This window comes from Cydia fagiglandana, chromosome 3 (assembly GCF_963556715.1).
Source record: "Cydia fagiglandana chromosome 3, ilCydFagi1.1, whole genome shotgun sequence".
Taxonomy (NCBI): Eukaryota; Metazoa; Arthropoda; class Insecta; order Lepidoptera; family Tortricidae; genus Cydia; species Cydia fagiglandana.
The window spans coordinates 20,826,237-20,842,799 of record NC_085934.1 but is presented as its reverse complement, the minus strand read 5'-3'; the positions used below and the strand labels follow the sequence as shown (position 1 = coordinate 20,842,799).

Genomic DNA, 16,563 nt, shown 5'->3' with positions numbered 1-16,563 from the left:
TGCAATTTGCGAATTTCGGTTTTCACGGTAACCACTAGGTCATAGAAGCGTGACCACCATTACAGGTATACAGAGGACCTACGGGCCTACCGTGAACCACGTTCGATGTGTTGTGTCTCTGTCGCACGTGTAAACTCGTACGTAAGTGTGACAGGGAGGCAACACGTCGAACGCGGTTCGCGGTAGGCCCTTAGACAAAGAAAAAGTAGACTAATAAAGGCGCATTTACACTAAATCGTCCACCACTTTTGTGAAAACAGTAATTCAATGTTAACATTTCTGACCCAAAATCTACAAATTTAATTTAAGGTGGTTCGCCTAGGTTACTCAAAACTTAACTCTCGCTAGATGGCACCACTTTTGCAAAATTTCAGGTTTTATTTTTTTGTGAAATGGTCATGGTATTTGTATACTTAAAAGTATGTTTCGCGCACTCTTTAAATAAATATTGAACAATTAAAGTAAACATTGAATACTTCATTGTGCAAAAACCACCTTTTTAATTCGACGGAGTGTTGCTGTCACGCTTTTTCCTAGTATTACTCACACATGCAAACAGTGTTTCCGTGATCCTTGTAGTAGACAATTTCACACAACGTAAGTAGGTATGTTGCATTGCAATAGCGTAACGGTATGTTCGTGGAAATAACTACGTGCAAGAGGATTGGGGTTCAAGACTGGTGCGAGTAGGTAATTTCTTTTTGTTTCTCCTTTGTGTTATCTTACCTTTAAACGAGCAATTATTATATATATGTTACTGTAAAAGCCCGAAGTACGGCAAAACCTAGGATTTACCGGTAAAACCTAGGTTTTACCGATGCCGATCGGTAAAAGCCCGAAATGTTAAATCTTACTAGTTTACTTCGGGCTTTTACCAACACCGATATGGTAAATCCTAGGTCTTACCACGGCAACCGGTAAAGTTTGAATCATGCACTGATTCTTGAGATTATTAGATGAAAAGTAGGTAGGTTTGGATCTCCCGGTTCTGCTGAAGGTGAAAGAGAACTCTACTAGCCTGCATCGTGGCTAGGCACCCAGGTTTAGGTATAGTTAACTTTAAAACCGAATCTGCAGCTGGCCACTTTATTGAGTAATAGAAACGCGTTCCGTATGTGTTTCGCTTTCCAGATGACCAGGGTGCCTAGCCAAGGTGCCAATGGTTTACGCTCCGTAGCGACTGAAGCGCAGCCGTGTCTGTCGCATTAATATGGCAGAGTGATAGAGAGAGGTATTACCCTAACGTTCGCTACGGAGCGAACGACTGGCATCATGGCTAGGCACCCAGATTTAGGTATAGTTAAGATTACCGCCGAATCTGCAGCTGGCCACTGTATTGAGTAATAGAAAAGCGTTCCGTATGTGTTTCGCTTTCCAGATGACCAGGGTGCCTAGCCAAGATGCCAATGGTGTACGCTCCGTAGCGAACGAAGCGCAACCGTGTCTGTCGCATTAATATGACAGAGTGATAGAGAGAGGTATTACCCTAACGTTCGCTACGGAGCGAACGACTGGCATCTTGGCTAGGCACCCAGATTTAGGTATAGTTAAGTTTGCCCGAATTTGCAACTGGCCACTGTATTGAGTAATAGAAACGCGTTCCGTATGTGTTTCGCTTTCCAGATGACCAGGGTGCCTAGCCAAGGTGCCAATGGTTTACGCTCCGTAGCGACCGAAGCGCAGCCGTGTCTGTCGCATTAATATGGCAGAGTGATAGAGACAGGTATTACCCTAACGTTCGCTACGGAGCGAACGACTGGCATCTTGGCTAGGCACACAGATTTAAACGCTTTTTAAAAATCAAAAAACTATTACTTATGAAAGCAGAAGAATATAAATGATCGTATTTGATTTATAATTGTTACATATTTGCCGTAACTTATTTTTAAAATGTGTTTTTCAATTAAAAGACACGTCAAGATTGTTTACCTTATTTCTAATGCTAAAAAAAACAAACTATAGTAATAATTGTGTTTTTCATTCATAGACAAAATCCATTATTTTATCCACAGGAAATTTTATATATCTCTTTTTTATTGCAGTCAGGATGTCCTGATTGTAAAAATAAGAGAGATTAGGTAGAGTATAATTTCTAATTTTCTTTGTCAAAAATAAACGAATACGTGTAGCCCATACCATACTTAATCAATCGATTTATGATAATAAGAAAAATTAAATAAAAATAAAAAAACAATACGAAATTTAGATGTAACAAAAATACAAAAAGTTATGTTCCAGCATACAATTGACTGGGGATCGAACCGGGAATCTTCCGTTTGTAAGCAAAAAAGCGACTGTTTGCATAACACGCCATGATAGTTCTTAGCTAAGCTGACGAACTTCGGGTACTTATTCTCGCTTAGGTCAATTAAGTACCTGTCAAACGTCAGTGTCAACAAAATTGCACTAAACATGACGGCACTCCAAATTCGCGCCGTGGTCAGCCCGGCAACGTCGGAAATGGTATGGCAACGTCGCAAATGTATCTGTACACGACATTTGTGACACACACATACGTAAAATTGATGAAAATTTAACTATGATTTTTGCATGATTTCTGTATGAAACATTGTTTTCCTGTTAATTTCGCGCAAACGAATATTCGAAGGAAGATAAATGCGGAAATATTTATGTACTAATAGTGTGTAGTTACTTAATGAGCTTTGATTGAATTTTGTATGAAAATCGAACCACCTTAATTAATATCGACTAACTTAGGAACGAAAACCAAATAATAATCACCTTTTGATACTCAATTAAAAAAAAAAAACCGGGCAAGTGCGAGTCGGACTCGCGCACGAAGGGTTCCGTACCATAATGCAAAAAAAAAACAAAAAAAAAAACGGTCACCCATCCAAGTACTGACCACTCCCGACGTTGCTTAACTTTGGTCAAAAATCACGTTTGTTGTATGGGAGCCCCATTTAAATCTTTATTTTATTCTGTTTTTAGTATTTGTTGTTATAGCGGCAACAGAAATACATCATCTGTGAAAATTTGAACTGTCTAGCTATCACGGTTCGTGAGATACAGCCTGGTGACAGACGGACGGACGGACGGACGGACGGACGGACGGACGGACAGCGAAGTCTTAGTAATAGGGTCCCGTATTACCCTTTGGGTACGGAACCCTAAAAAGCGGGTTCTAACTGATTTAACCATTTGGACGCCAATGACCGATATATCCGCACCGCAGGTCCAACGCTAAAAACTGAATCGGTTACAGACCACAGAGCATTAGAGACCTACGTACATGCCTTTGGTAAAATACAAAAAATTTCATGTTGCAACTTTTGAAAAGTACTGTAAAAATATTTTAATGTTTCTATACGTTCTCATGAAACCAAATATTAGCTACGCATTGTATTTAAATACACTGTATACTGGCAGCCATATTGTTGCAATTTTGCTATTAACTTTTCTTTTTCCTTTGATTCCCTACACTCAAAAGTAATATAAATAGGACACTTAGTATAGTTTCCACATACAAAGTTACCCAATTTCATTCTTGAGTATCTGCCGTGTGTAATGGCTCATAATTGTTTTCACCACACCAGCTCGGAAAGGCTTACTTTGCACTTCAAAAACTAATAGCACAGTTGCATTTTATTCACATGTGAGGCAAAGTACTGAAATGCAAATTTTGAGTTGTTTTCTTATGTTTGCTGGTAGAATTGACATTTAAATGATGATTTTGGATGATAAATATTTGATAACATTTATTTGGTTTGATTTTGTTTGATATTTTACTTTTAATATTTGCTTCGGGTTGGTGTGGTGAAAAATGTTGTGTTTCACTCGGGTCAAAATTTGTTTAACCCTCGTACTTTGAAACCCTCGCAATGCTCAAGATTCCATTTTTCGAATCAATTTTGGCATCTTTCGCTTGCTCGGGTATCAATATTAGCACAAGCAGTTCAACAACAACTTTGCCCTTTGTAGAACAAATAACTATTTAATACAAAACCCGCATAAAGAACTTTCTTTACGGCGCATGCCGCCTCCTAGGAAACATGTTCTCCTCAACCACAATAACCCCACATAACAAATCGTAGCCCGTACGATTATGTCTAAACACAAACAAAACAACACAGAGCGGGAAAAGAAGACTGATCAAAAAGTTCTTCATAAGGGATCTCACTAGTGCGAGCAGGAAGGAGAGAGGCCGGCCCGGGTAGAGGAGGACGGTTTCCCGCGGCCGGCCTTCTACCGGGATGACGGCGGAGGCCGTGACGACGCGGAGGCCGAGGAGGGCCTTGCCGGGCGTGGCCCCGCCCGTGCGGCCGACGCTGCCGCACAGACAGAATGCCTGGAAGTTTAAAAATACTGGTCAGATCACGTGAGCACTTGCGATGTTTACGGTTAAGTCAGTGGGGAGACACTCCTGACTTCGGTCAAACTCGGCTCAGTTCGGCTCAGCATTGCTCCGAGCAATTATTAGGGTTGGCACCACTTGACTTCCTTGTGCGTGCACGACCACAGATAAGATAATCACATGAATTTTGACAACCCTAAATAGCCGAAAGGGATACTACCATATATTAGAAAGGGATAGCATGATTTGACCCTGAATCTCAGTCAAACTTCGGGTTTGTAGGAAGTGTCCTTTCTGTACTGTACTATTATTTCTTCTGTGGTTAAGTGTGTACACGCTACGTTGCATAGTAGAGTAGCGCTGCCTTAGGCTTCAATAGTTAAACAAGAAACACATTAGATGATCCATGTAAACAACATTATTTACTTTTTACATTACCTAAAACATTTTAAAAATACCACAGAAACTATTGTAAATTCAACATTAAAAAGAGTGGGCTCAAAATATACTCGTACTATATTTTCAAAATACGTAGTTATGGACTGCTTGTTCGCCCCATTCTTTATAAATAAAATCCAACATAAATAAAGACAATTTGAATTGTTTGTATTGAAAAAAATTACAGTAAACACGTCACACTAGCGTTTTTTAAGCGTCGACGTCTAGTCAGCGCTATGCAAAATGGCGACGTTGCGCAGTTGCGCGAACGTTGCGTCGAGCACCAGCCATGGAGTTGGCTAGACTAGATGACGACGCTCGGGAGACGCTAGTGCGGGGTGGCTCTTACCTCAAATATGCAAACCAGCACCCTGTAAATGACTTCTAGAAACAGTATTTCTGATGTTAACTCCATTGCATATTTGTAGTCATCATAGTGTTCTGTGAATTTGATGATGTCAAATTTATCCAAATCTCTGAAAAAATACAATGAAAACATATTAAAAGGTATTGTGGCACTAAATAACATACCTACAAATGAAACTGTACATCACATGGAAATGGAACAATTTAATTGCATTTTTTTGTCATGTTGCTATTATCTACTTTATTTTGGAAAAGTCAATTTGAGAGCAAGAATTTCCTAATGCCATTTCCTAATATCTGATTGAGCTGAAATTTAGCATACAAGCAAGTTATGCTAAGCAGGCGAAATGTTCACTCCTACTTTCGGGCATTCTCAGCAGTCAGCATTGCTCCAAGCAAAGAATGTGACAAGCAGGTGACAAGCGATAAAAATGCAGTTTACACTTACATCAACTCGAACATATCAACAGCTATGAAGGTGACAATAAGTTTGAGTATGAACAGCAGCATGAAGTCAATGAACTCGGCCGCAAGCCTCTTGTACAGCGGGGGGATCACATACTCATAGCCCCCGTGTCGGGCAATCACTGCAACAATGTTAAAATGTTCCTTAAATGTATTGTGTGAAAGTATATTGCCTTGTATTTAATTACACTAACAGGTCTACCGTGATATAATTTCATTGTTTTGACCTTAAATTCCGATGTTAGAGTTGAGTTGCACCAGCTGTGGTCACGGAAAGACTGACATTCCAGCAAATATAGGTTTAGTTAAGGTAAAAACAATGAAATCACATTGCGGTAAACGTGATTGTGTAATTACATATGTGTACAAAACGCGAGAGTTTAAAGTGTTATATTGCCGTGTGTTGTTTTATTTGTAAAGCAAGCTTATATATTGGTAGAGAAACTTTAAATTACACAGCTCTTCATTATTGATGCTTGAATATTCTTATGACCAAATATCAAGATTGTAATGAAAAAGGTACATTACGGTCTAAAAAAGATATTGTGGTACATTTGTATACCTTCAGCTGGTGTAAGTGTCTCCTGCTGTGGCTGGTTGGGCGGAGCATTCCGCGGCAGATTAGGCATTTGAAAAGGGAACTGTTGCCCTTGAAACTGATAATTATTATTAAGAAGTGGCACGTTCGTCTGAGCAGGATTAAGGCCTCGAAAAGCCATCATGTAGTAGGGAAAGCATGATGACAGGTTCTGATACATTCGAGCTTGCTGAATCCACACTCGCAGGGCTACGAAGTAAGCCTCGCGCTCAGAAAGCGGTGAAGTATCACCCTCCGAGAGCGGTGGCTGTGGCGCGTCACCGTCTCCCATCGGATTAGCGTTCCCTGGTACGCGGTCGTCGGACAGTCTTTGAGTCTCTGCCATTTTCACAAGATCATGAACTTCAATGATTTTCGTTTAATATTGTTTTGAAGGTACACGTCAGTTTTGTTTATTGATGGATTTGGATGGCAGCTCCGGCAGCTCAGTCCAAGAATAATGGTGACACTGGTGACAGTGACAGTGACAATTGCTACGAAGAGTATTTTTCTAGTAAGGAAAAGTCAACGAATTGTCCGAATCGAATATACTAAACAAGCAGATTTACATAGGTTGTTCAAGAAAAAAAATCCATCTTGATAGTGTAAAAAAAGCTTCGTTACTTAAATCGTTAAAAAATCTTTGGAATATCTTAAATCAAACTCTTTTTTTGGCTTATACAGTTCTCGTAATTTATATTAAAGAGCTGAGTACAATTTGGAGAAGTAATTTCATTATAAAGAAAAATACACCTGTGAAATAACTTTCGTTCAAAAATTAAGGTTTTCCTTGTCAATAAACCGTCACAGTCTCGTAATAGTTTACACATTTTAGAATCGAGTACATATTTAGCCTTCTGGATATATTTTTAATATTTATTTTAAATAAGGATTAATACTCATTAAAAGTAACTACAAAATCAACCAATGTAACTGGCTGTATACGACAGTTCTATAGTTTAGTATTTTTTTAAATAAACATTTTAGTGTGGCAAGTTACCCATTTTTCCACAAATTGTGGTAATTTATGATTTATGTTTTTTATTTGAATTTAGCGTTTGACGCGGAGAGAAGTTTCAAGGATCCTGATTTGAGTAGCATATACTGAATCCGCTCGCAAACATTGATTACAAGTTATAAGCCTTTTATAAAACAGTCTTGGAACTCCTTCTGCAATGCAAATATTAAATATCTTGAATGTAGCTAAACAGTTGTTTTAGTGGTATTCATCTGCAAACCTTACCTCACCTTGCGTTTTATTGATCAAAAGCCCGCTCCACACTCGTGCGCGAATCGCGGCGCGAAGCCGCGAACGCGAGTCTGGAGTCGATTTCGCATATCAGCGAACTAGACTCCACACTCGCGTTCGCGGCTTCGCCCGCGATTCACGCGCATAGTCTGGAGGGCGCTTATCAATATTGGTCGTTTGCTCCTATCTATGACGTTTACAAACATATAGCTCATAAACATATAGTTCATAAATCGATTAAATGTTTTGCTCTTAGTGTTCGTTAGACTTACCATGCAGAACGAAATTCAATATCAACAATATTTCGCTTCTAAATCCATAGCATATATAGTTGGTCAAGGAAATCTTGTCAGTAGAAAAAGGCGGCAAATTTAAAAATTAACTCCCATATAAAATTTGAATTCCGCACCATATTCTACTGACAAGATTTGCTTGACCAAGTATAAAATCGTTTTTTCAGTCTACGTTTGTAGTATTACGGGAATCTCCTTTCTTACTGTGGCAACACTGCTAATGTCACTTTAACAAAAACCACGATTGCCGGATGCGCAGTAATGGTGGTGTGGTGTAGAGTGGACTTGGGTGGAATTTGAGTGATATTGTGCTGTCGGAATGAATTCTCCATCTTCGTGATTAATTGTTACCATTTTCTTTTGTTAGAGCGTGTGTCGGTTATAAACTAGTGTTGTGTAGCTTTGTCTTAAACTGTGTAAGACAGCTGTGACTTGAGCATTCGGTGAACTGCTGAGTTTTTTGCTCAATGCTCAATGCATTGAGTTTAATGGTGGACTTTTAATAAATAAAGGAAGCACGCGTGTTCTATTTGAAGTAAGTACTTTAGATTAAACTTTTGACTAAGAAAATTGGGTGCTATCGCATACTTTGCGAACGGAATTCGTATTGTATCTCATTTTACTATGTTTTTTTGTAAACACTCGTGTCGATTGGCTTTACTATCAAATAGTACTCGTGTTTATGTCGTATTACACGTATTTGTCATTGAAGCAGTACTATTAGTGACTACATTAAATACGGATTATAAAATATGTGATGTCCATATAATATATTTTATTGCTCGTAATTACTTGTTCAATGAGCAATGAGGCATTAAAATACGTAGGTGTATTTGCTGTTGATAACGCTATTATGTAAACAAGGTTATGTAATGTAACTATATACCTATATGATATGTTTTAAACATTTTTATTTCTTTAAGGAAATAGTCACTTCATTTCACAACTTTAATGTTAATAAGGATAATGACTACATCTTGTTGACCACAAAAGTAACAGCAAGGAAATATTTTTTGGAGTTTTAATTATAATCGATATTGAAACATCCTTTTTTATATATAAAGTGTTTAAGCAGCTTTAATAAGTTTTTATTAGGGATGCAACGAATATTCAGCAACTATTCGGTATTCGGCCTATTCGGCCACTTTGCCGAATATTCGGCCTATTCGGCCACTTTGCCGAATATTCGGCCTATTTGGCCACTTTGCCGAATATTCGGTATTTTGCCGAATGTTGCCTACTATTCGGCCGAATACCAGATACCTGTTGCACCTACCTAAAAAGAAAAATTACACAAAAAATAACCAAAAACTATAGTTCGTTTTTTTGGCATTAGAAATAAGGTAAACAATCTTGATGTGTCTTTTAATTGAAAAACACACTTTAAAAATAAGTTACGGCAAATATGTAGCAATTATGAATCTAATACGATCATTTATATTCTTCTGCTTTGATAAATGATAGTTACTGATTTTTAATAAGCGTTTTTCAATTAAAAGACATGCCAAAATCGCTTACCTTCTTCCAAATTCTTTCTAATGCTAAAAAAAACGAACTATAGGTACATAATGTATTCTTAGAAAGTTAGTAAAATACCATGGTACGTTTTTGAGCATTTGTTGATTACAGAATATTTTATTTTTATCATGGGTCTGATTTGATTGACTCTAACTACATTAATTGATTCTGCTCAACATAAAAATGTATATGTTAGCAAACATTGTGATTTGTAGGCGAACAGTTTTCATAATAATTGTGACTCAAAATGTTCTCATTTCATGCCGAATATTCGGTAAAAATAAATGGTAAAAAAAAATATTGATCAGGATTATAGCTCAAGCCAAATTTTTAAAAAAGAAGACCATATGTGTAGTTTTCAGGGTTCATTTTCAATTTCCAAGCACATGAATGATATGTTATTTTAAGCATGTGAGCCGGTACTAGTATGTGCATTCAAATATGTGGGACATTTTATCAGTTGGCCGTCACATATTTCCATAATTATCAGTACAGCCATGTTTGTATTTAAACATGGTTATTATCAGAGATTATATTGATATGGAGCATTTATGTTCATTTTATTTAAAGTTTTATAGTGAAAGAAATTATTTTCCGACCCATTTCATACTTTGTATGTAAAACATCACTACAAGATATAAATAATAAATCCTTTCTTTCTTTAATGTTTTGTTATTACTTTGGGCAATATTGCTTTATATATTTTGTGTCCATAAAATCTAAATCCTGTCTATAAAAAGATAAATCCTTTCATGTGATTAGGATGCCAACCCACAACTATGTGGGTAGGAGAAAGGTCATTTTCTTTTATACTATCCCCATCTTGATGTATCATTTTATTGAAAAACACATGAAAAATAAGTCGCAGCAAATATGTAACAATTATGAATCATATACGATTATTTACACAGATTTACATTGTTTTGCTTTCATAAGTAATAGTTACTGATTTTTAAAAAGCGTTTTTCAATTAAAAGACACATGTAAATCGCGTAGTATTTTTCTAATACTAAAAATACGAAATATACACATAATATGTCTAAGCTCAATGCTACGATTTTTATAGAATATTTATGAAACTGTATTTTTAACACATTCAGTGCCAAGAACAGGCTAGGCATGTTATAGGCAGTGTATGTTGTGTATATATCGGAAATGAACCCTTGGCACTGTAAGTGTTAAAGAGGGGTGATAAAAAATAAGAATCTACTTAATGTCAAAAGCGCAAACTGCTAAAATTTTTCTACAAAAAGTTCATTTATGTTTATGACCAAGCCCATATGTATGTGTATGCCTTAGTTGTAATTCAGTTACCAATTAAATCACTATATTATGAATAGAAGATGTAACAATTTGCTTATAATTTTCCTGTTAAGGTGAATAATGTACCAAATATTTTTCCTAAAGTGACTAAAACTAAAATAGATGTCATAAGGAGAAGGAGAAGTGACGAAGCCCTCCAGTGGCTAAAGACAGTTGCCAACCGCATCATAACGTGTCTGAAGCTAGCCCAAGGCAACTTGTTTACCTATTTTTAGGGTTCCGTACCTCAAAAGGACAAAAACGGAACCCTTATAGGATCACGCGTGCGTCTGTCTGTCTGTCCGTCTGTCACGACCTATTTTCTCGGAAACTACTGGACCAATTAAGTTGAAATGTAGTACACATATGTAAATTAGTGACCCAAAGATGGACATGATTTTTTATATTTTTAAAATACATAGGTTCGAAGTTATTTAAGAGAATTGCCAAGAAATGACCATCCTCCCCCCCCCCCCTTTAACTCCGAAACTACAGGGTCTTAAATTTTTAAAACAATACACATAATAGTTCTTTACCTTCAAATCAAGAGTGAACAGGCACCTTCTGGGCGAGCTCGCTCCATCGTAGGCCACGTCTACGCCTCGGCTAGTCTGTGGCCATGAGTAAGCCCATTCATAATAATAAAAAAAAAGATGACAGGAAAACCTATTACAAATGTGCAGTCAAGCGTGAGTCGGACTTATGTACGGAACCCTAGAAACGCGAGTCCGACTCGCACTTGGCCGGTTTTTAAATTGTACAACGGGACCGGGACTTAATGCGTATTTAAGTTTTAAGATTTACCTCCGACGTTTAAGAGGTAAATCTTAAAACTGAAATACGCGACTAAGTCCCGTTGTACAATAAATAATTTGTAAAACCGTGAAAGTTTAAATTAGTGTTTTGTTTACCTATTGTTTATCCGATAACAACTTTGAACTCATTATAGAAACATTAGAAACTACAGTGAAACATCATAAATACAATCAAAAGTTAGATTACTTACGCTGAAGACCTAGTTATGGACAGTATGATGAACACGTAACAATGTCGTGTTGCGGTTTAATTTATAACTTTCCAAATTTACATTACATGTCCGTTTGGGTCACAGACTTACAATACATATATGAGTGCCAAATTTCAACATAATTGATTCAGTAGTTTCTGAGAAAATAGGCTGTGACAGACGGTCAGCCGAGTGTCTGGACACACGAGTGATTCTATTAGGGTTACGCTTTTTCCTTTTGAGGTGTGGAACCCTAAAAATAACTTCTAAGGTATTTTTCAAATCGTTAAAACAAGCACTTTCGTCAATGGAAGTTGTTATCACAGTCGACCTGCAAATCAAAGTAACCCCGGTTTACGGTACTTACGTAAGGTTTTTAGGGTTCCGTACCCAAAGGGTAAAACGGGACCCTATTACTAAGACTTCGCTGTCCGTTCGTCCGTCCGTCCGTCTGTCACCAGGCTGTATCTCACGAACCGTGATGATGTATTTCTGTTGCCGCTATATCAACAAATACTAAAAACAGAATAAAATATAGATTTAAATGGGGCTCCCATACAACAAACGTGATTTTTGACCAAAGTTAAGCAACGTCGGGAGTGGTCAGTACTTGGATGGGTGACCGTTTTTTTGTTTTTTTTTTTTTTTTGAATTATGGTACGGAACCCTTCGTGCGCGAGTCCGACTCGCACTTGCCCGGTTTTTTTAATTAGCCAACACCGTGCCATAAAACAATCCTTAGAACGTGATAATAAATCCACAAGTGAGTAACTGCGTTCTTTACGATTTATCTGGAAAAGATACAGATCGCAGATTCCGGGACGCAAATAGAATAGGATTAACTGCCAACTGCTTTATTGCTTTTACGTAGAGTTTCTAGGATTCTTTATTTGGTACAGTGAGCAGTTTATTTTGTGAGCTTAGCTCGTTAGGTCTGAATATTTCAAAAAGCTGTCAGTATTTTAAGATCTGCATATTAGTTATGGATAAGTCAGGTAAGGAAGATATACTTAGCAATACCTAATAGTCAACGTGGTTTCAATAAAAACTGAACTGAAAGCCGTCAGACGGATTCGTCTGATTTCCAAATTTAAGCCAAAATACACAAAAAAGACAAATATTTTATTTTATTTTTTATTCATTTTAGGGATAACAAACATCTATACAATACAATGTTACATTTCGTAGTGGAATTAAAAAATTAAATTGTAGTGGGATTAAATAATATTGACTCAAAGTTCTATTTTTTTAATCGGAGCTCTTCCTTGTGCCTTCACTTGTCCCCGTAACACTAGCCATTACAAAAAATTGGTACGTGTTGTATTTTGACTAAAGGTTTCGTCACACAGGCGCGTTTTCCGAGCGGCGCGTGAGTGGGGCGCGCCGCTGTTACATATAAAACCTTAAGACTTGGCTTCGGGTCCCTTTGAGCAAGATGATTTTGCCACTATTTGTAACTAGTAATGTTCTCAGAAAGAGTTATCCAATCAATGGTAACGTCTATACAAACCTGAATCATTTGACACACACTGTTAAGTGACACGTTGTACACCTTATCACAAAGCCATACGGTTCATCTAGGATCAATGTTTGATTTCGCATGGCAATCTTGAGTCACACGTAGATGGCGCGCGATAATGACCAAGCCGTTTACGGTATCTAGGCTAGTCATTGATTTGATACGGAGAATTGGAAACGGTCAAGAGCGAGCTGGAATCCTGTGTGACGGTTTTGTAGAATTTTGATGCCAAATTAAATCAAAATCACTACATTATAAGTCTTTTTTAGGGTTCCGTACCCAAAGGGTAAAACGACCCTATTACTAAGACTCTGTTGTCCGTCGGTCTGTCACCAGGCTGTAATTTCACGAACCGTGATAGCTAGACAGTTGAAATTTTCACAGATGATGTATTTCTGTTGCCGCTATAACAATAAATGCTAAAAACAGAATAAAATAAAGATTTAAGTGGGGCTCCCATACAACAAACGTGATTTTTGACCGAAATTAAGCAACGTCGGGCGGGGTCAGTACTTGGATGGGTGACCGTTTGCCTTTTTTTTTGCATTATGATACGGAATCCTTCCTGCGCGAGTCCGACTCACACTTGCCCGGTTTTTTTAAATTACGTCTATGCCTAATGCAAATATTACAACCCTCGGAACTCTAATAACTAGTAATCATTGCAGAAAAACACGCAGCGCGTTATTACATTAACGGACATAGTATTTACGTTATTTGTTACGCTGGAATTTTCACCCAGTGACAAGTAAAACGTTCCTTAAATATATCAATTCAATACGAAGAGACCAGATTTTTTTTCATTGATGTAAAGCAGGAAGAAATATAGAAAGAAGAAAGAAAATACATTTATTTACGTCAAACCAACAACTTAAATAACGAATTTAATATAGAGACTTACCCCCTTATTCATAAACGTTTACTAAAGTTGACAAGCCGATAATAATCGTTTGTCCCTTTCCGACGTATTGGTGTGATGGAAAGGGACAAACGATTATTATCGACTTGTTAACTTTAGTAAACGTTTATGAATAAGGGGGATAGACGTTAATAGTATAATAGGACCCCCTCTCAGACTCAGCGTAATATAATGATCAATGTCAAGAGGACTCTGTTATTCTCATGTTTATGGTGACAGTTCAGTTTAGTATGAAAAATTTAGTTCTAATGTAATTCCGCAATACGAGTATGGCGCGTGATCATGATATTACTCACATAACTAATATTTTCTGTGATTTTACCAGCGATCGGACAGATTGGCGTCATTGCTCGCAATAATGTTTTTTACCTGATAAATAGCATTACATATATTTTTGATATAACAAAATGAGTATCTACAAAAAATTTGGAAAACATCCTGATATTTTTTTTTTAATTTGCATTATAAGAAATCTTTGTGTTATTTGTTGATAAGGAATCAAAATTATACCTCAAGTAAGAAATTAATTAAATGATTAATTATTTAATCAATTTTGGAATCATGTCCACATTATTGGTAGCGATGATACAATTTTGTCCGATCTCTGGATATTACTGGTCAGGGTTTATATTGCAAGTTCACAAAAAGCTTACAAGATGTTCTTAATAGTTCACACGTGTAATAAGACCAACAAGTTTGAATGGAAAGCTGTACAAACCGGCTCAATTCACACGATCGCTTGGCATTGACCTTCCACGCCATGTGCAATATTGCCGCGGTAAAAACAAACGATAAAAATGAACGATTATTGCCAGGATATTAATAATATGATGTACTTTAATCGTCTATCGTGGCATGCGCCACTCGCAAATCCTTTTTCTTCCTCGCGCTATCCCAGTGTTAGTTTGATATCCACATTTCATAAAAGATGGCGCTGTTACAAACGCAAACTAGGCAACGGTAGTTCATCGTAGAATATACATAATATAACTGTCAAATGTGAGAAACGATTGGTATTGGTGGCTTAACAACTTATTTAAACACCCGGCATTTTGCCACGGCTCATGGGAGCCTGGGGTCCGCTTGGCAATTAATCCCAAGAATTGACGTAGGTACTAGTTTTATGAAAGCGACTGCCATCTGACCTTCCAACTCAGAGGGGAAACTAGGCTTTTTATTGGAATTAGTCCGGTTTTCCATCTCGCAAATGATTCTAACTTTGGAAACAATTGAGATTATTATTTAATATTTTTAATATGATGTGTTTTATGTAGTCACACTACTAATATTTCCCTATAGGAATCAATTATAAAGGTTAGCCCCGTAAGCTGACGTCGGTTTGAATCCGACTGGTACACTTTTTGTTTAATATAGCTAAGGTATCTACATATTTCAGTTTATACTAAAATACTTGTTGAAAAGTGACGGTCACGATAAAAGGTAGGTAATGAAAGCGCAAATATCTTAGACCCGCAGGTAATGAAATAACTTAAAGGTTATAAATCTCTCGTAGGTACATATTGGAGATATTCTCTTTATGTTCGTGATAATAAGCTGCAAAACATCATGTTGTAGGTGCTTTAATAAAACTCGTCGGCAATGAAAATTAATACAACATTGCCGGCCTCTTCGTTACGGTTAAACTACTTCTTGTTTTGAAACAAAATAAAAATGAGAAGCAATTAACAGCATGGTACTTTCTAAAGCTTACGACTAAACTTCTTGTTTTTCTTGGCAACTTGGTCGCATATTTTATAGAGAAACAGAAAAAGTTTGGTGTCTTTATATGATTTCTTGTTACACTTTCTGATTTTAGAACATAACGGCAACTTTCAGAATTTGAGGGCGAGAGAAGACTAAACATTATTCTCCAGGAATTATATCGTCTTATATTTCCAACAGGCACTTTATAATTATGTGGTGATGATGTAAAATTGTACATGGAGGACTCAGACCCAGAACAATAATCCACAACCAACCAAGCAACCGTTGACGTCTCTCTCTGCACTCACTCACCAAGCAACCCAGCAAGTGCTCTGAGCACTCAATAAAACACAAAACATTATACATTTCCACTTGAGAGACAAGTGTATAAATAAAGTTGCGAGCGTCCCGACAACAGCTTTACTTGTCAACTCTCGACTCGAATTAAGTGAAGATAAGATCAGCGGGAATTCAAACCTAACCGAAAGGCTGAAAAGTCCAAAAACCATTGTATTTCTTACCTCTAGGAGAATATCACTTCAGAATTGGGACACGGCTTCTGAAATGATAAGAATATCTCAACAGCTCTTATTATTTCTTAGTAAAACATATAAAGCCATATTCGAGGTAAGAGGAAAAAATTGTAGAGTAGCAAAAATCGAAGTGTCTATGAGTATGCCGTTGCCGGGACATCACCTTTGTTCCACTACTGTTACTTCACCTGATAATGACAATTCGAACATTGCTCGTCCAACAATGCCACACACTGTACTCATCGACCCGGAGATGTACAGAAAATTGTCAATGTCTTCAACCGCCACCATCTCTAGTGTCTTCTGATGATGCCTCGTAGAGAGGCGAAACGTGCCGTGTTTTGTACTTCCTGTGGTGC

General features: G+C 37.3%; 1 protein-coding gene across 1 annotated transcript; it reads right to left on the bottom strand.

Annotated features, from left to right (window-relative positions):
- Positions 1–3,960: 3,960 nt before the first annotated feature.
- Positions 3,961–6,594, bottom strand: LOC134680576 (protein FAM8A1). The gene is made up of 4 exons (XM_063539685.1): positions 6,147–6,594; positions 5,568–5,706; positions 5,103–5,229; positions 3,961–4,309 (listed from the first exon to the last, which is right to left on the bottom strand). The coding sequence occupies exons 1-4, from the start codon at positions 6,505–6,507 to the stop codon at positions 3,986–3,988; spliced, it is 951 nt and encodes a 316-aa protein (XP_063395755.1). The 5' UTR covers positions 6,508–6,594; the 3' UTR covers positions 3,961–3,985.
- Positions 6,595–16,563: the final 9,969 nt, after the last annotated feature.

Coding starts and splice junctions, on each gene's coding strand:
- LOC134680576 (XM_063539685.1), bottom strand. CDS start 6,507: ATGGCAGAGACTCAAAGACTGTCCGACGACCGCGTACCAGGGAACGCT. Junction 5,707..6,146: donor GACACTTACACCAGCTGAAG/GTATACAAATGT, acceptor ACATTGTTGCAG/TGATTGCCCGACACGGGGGC. Junction 4,310..5,102: donor TGCTGGTTTGCATATTTGAG/GTAAGAGCCACC, acceptor TTAAACTTCCAG/GCATTCTGTCTGTGCGGCAG.